The sequence below is a fragment of the Pygoscelis adeliae genome, unplaced genomic scaffold (genome assembly GCF_000699105.1).
Source record: "Pygoscelis adeliae isolate BGI_AS28 unplaced genomic scaffold, ASM69910v1 Scaffold320, whole genome shotgun sequence".
In the NCBI taxonomy this organism is placed as follows: Eukaryota; Metazoa; Chordata; class Aves; order Sphenisciformes; family Spheniscidae; genus Pygoscelis; species Pygoscelis adeliae.
Genome location: NW_008823967.1, coordinates 217,787 through 220,831, shown reverse-complemented (window position 1 = coordinate 220,831; position 3,045 = coordinate 217,787). Strand labels below are relative to the sequence as shown.

The window sequence follows — 3,045 nt, the reverse complement described above, 5'->3', positions numbered from 1 at the left end:
AAGGGAAGAACGAGCTGCGGTTCGCCGACTGGATGGCAGCTCTGCCCGGCAGCATCCACCGCACCCCGCTCACCAACCTGGCCATCCCAGGTAGGTGCTCCCATCTCCCCGTGGGCTGGGATGCGCCGGGGAGAGGACAGCGGAGCGTTTAGCGCGTTCCACTTCTTCATGCCGCCGAGGAGGCAGAGAGCCCCGGGCTGTGCTGCTGTGGCTCTCCTCTTGAGATGTCTTACCGCGCTCCCGTGTGCTGCCTCAAATATGAGCAAGCGGGGCAGGTGCGCGGAGAGGTGGTGCCTGCAGGACGCGGTCCTTGCGGCCCCAAACTGTAAGGAACTTCGAGGCGATGGTTGGCAGAGTGCGCCGGCTGGATCTCTTACTTGTGTGGAAAAGTAGCGTGTTCCTATACCGCTTTACTGGCGTAACAGTCCATTTACTGGACCTCACGTACGAGCAAAATGCCATGTATTGCCTGTTTCCTCGTGAACTTGTGTCGCAAGGTCGGGTCTGAGCTCAGGGGGAGCCGGGGAAGGATGGAGGGCTGTCGTGGGGGTAGGCAGATTGCACCCCTGCGTGACTTCGTTTCTTGTCGCCTTCAGAAAACATTTGATCCCAACACTAATCTAAGTAAGATGAGAAATGGCAGATCATGGTGCTCTGACTATGAACTTTTTCTTTCCTGCATTCTGTACATTTTTTTGGTAGGGTATTAACTAGAACTGTAGACTTACACAGAATACATGTCAGAATCCAAAATATTAATTGATTCGGATGATTCCTGGTTTGAGGGAGCACATCATTTTGCAAAACCTCTTTACCGGCATCCCGTTCCCTCTGAGATGTCTAACAGGAATGAGGTTTCAGAGATGCTGAAGCTGTAATGTCTCAAGCTCCTTATGAGAAATGTTGACTTCTTGCAAGTTTTGCGTAGCAGCTGCTTGTGTTACAGCAATTTTTATAACACTAGTCAAAGATTTTTTTTTTAAGATAATGCAATTGCAGCAGCTATTTGCTAGAATGTGTTTTCTATAGTTTTGTTTAAACACAGGTGTGCCCTTTAAAATCATGTGTCTCTTAGTTTCTTACAGTTTACACAAGCTATGTCTAGTATTTTACTTGCTACACTGGTTTTTGCTATTGGTTGAATATATCCTGTATAAAATTGTGTCCCTCCGAGGCATGGGAATCCAGCATCTGTAACTGTTACACCAAATCATGTTGGAGCTGTAAAAGCTTTTGGTGTTAATAACTTTTCATTAACCCACAAGCTGTGGAATGTTCTTGGCTATGATGAGAAATGAGGCTGTTTGCGATTTGTTGGGCCTTTACAGGTTAAAAGTGTTGTTTTAGAGACTTCTTCTTGGTTTTGAGGAGATCATGATCAAACCTACTTGCTTCCAGATGCAAGAAATTGCCTTTGATATGCATCACCTTTAACTGGTTTCCTTGACTGAAGCATCATGAGGCTGTTATTGGTGCATCGTATCTCACCAAGATCTCTCAGTTACTTTCTTATAGCCTCTTTGTAAAATATAGGACAGTTTTTCACAGTGGACCTTTTTCAGAGCTTTGGCAGTAATAACATAAGCTTTCACACTTTGTTAACATGTTTAAATTAAAAAAAAAAAAAAGTAAATAACCTACTGTGGGCTATAAGTGCCAGTTAATCCCAGTACAGCGTTAAGCAGTGGGCAAGTTCGGCAGCCTGTAAGTGCAGAGATTGACCCCTTACCTTGGCAGAAGGATTTTGTTCATGTAACAGCCATGCACACAGTCTTGCTTTTTGTGAAATTAGCAGCAAAACTTCTATGACTTGAGAGGCACAGGGTTAAGACTGTTGAAATTTGCTCTTCTGTTACTGGAAATTTAAACAAACCTCACCTGCCTGTCTCTTGTTTAAAATGCCAGCTTTGGCAAATAGAGCCTTATGGGGAGGGGGGCGATATATTTCATATGAATTTGTCAATTAGGGAGCCTGGCACATGGGCTGTACTTTAAATATTATCTTCTAACAGTAGATTTATTATTATATTCAACATACAGTGTGGAAATGTATAATATTAGTACAAAGAAAAACATGGGATTTAAGAAGAAATAACCCTTGAGACATTAATAATGTTTATTTGGACGTTTCCTCCCATATGACCACAGCTGAACATTAATGCTGTGTGTACGCAATAGCTATTAACATGTAACTGCTATTCAAGTAGTTAATGCAAGGAATGTATAGAATCCAAAACCTCCTATGTCAAATCTTCACAGTTTTAACTTGTGAACTTTTAACTGTTTTGGAAACTAACATTTAATTACTAATGTATTCATAGAATTATTGCTATATCTTGTAATTAGCATTTTGTCTACATTGCCTTTCCCCCCCCCCCCCCCAAAAGAAGATAACAGCACATCTTTGTTTTTTTCCAGCAGGATGTAAACTTCCCTTGCACAGTAGGAATACTGATTTTTTACCTTAATTCAGAGGGATAGAATTCAGTTCTGGAGCCAGAGTAACAGTCCTATGTTAATGTTGACGAAAACAATTAGCTTGAAAATGTTAGAATGAATTTTCCAAATGAATGTATCATCACTTATCCAATACGGAGGATATTGCACTATATTAGGTGAAAGATGTTGTTGTTTTATTAGAAATCATCAGTACATCTCTCATTGTTTAGAAGGAGTGTTTGGAACTGAGATGATACACTGTTTTTGCACAGACATGTGTGCAATATTTTAACTGTTGCAAAGAGAAGCACAAAACCCATAGTATTCTGTCATGATTGTATTTAAACAATATTGTTTGTCATGGTTTGACTCCAGTCAGCAACTAAGCACCACACAGCCGCTTGCTCACCCACGCCCCCCCGCAGTGGGATGGGGCAGAGAATCATAAGAGCAAAAGTAGAGAAAACTCATGGGTTGAGATAAGAACAGTTTAATACTTGAAATAATAGAATAATAATAATACATTGTAATGGAAAGAAAAACAAGGAGAGACAAACAAACAAACAAAAAAAAAAGGGAAAGAAAAAAAAAGCGATGCAACTGCTC

At 41.3% G+C, this 3,045-nt stretch overlaps 1 protein-coding gene across 1 annotated transcript in view; it reads left to right on the top strand.

The window, feature by feature from the left end:
• The first annotated feature begins 6 nt into the window (after positions 1-6).
• PLCXD3 (phosphatidylinositol-specific phospholipase C, X domain containing 3) overlaps positions 7-3,045 on the top strand; it is an 83,211-nt gene continuing 80,172 nt past the window's right edge. The window contains exon 1 of the mRNA XM_009324391.1: positions 7-90. Within this exon, the coding sequence (XP_009322666.1) occupies positions 33-90 (58 nt within the window). The 5' untranslated portion in view covers positions 7-32. The remainder of the gene's footprint in view (positions 91-3,045) is intronic.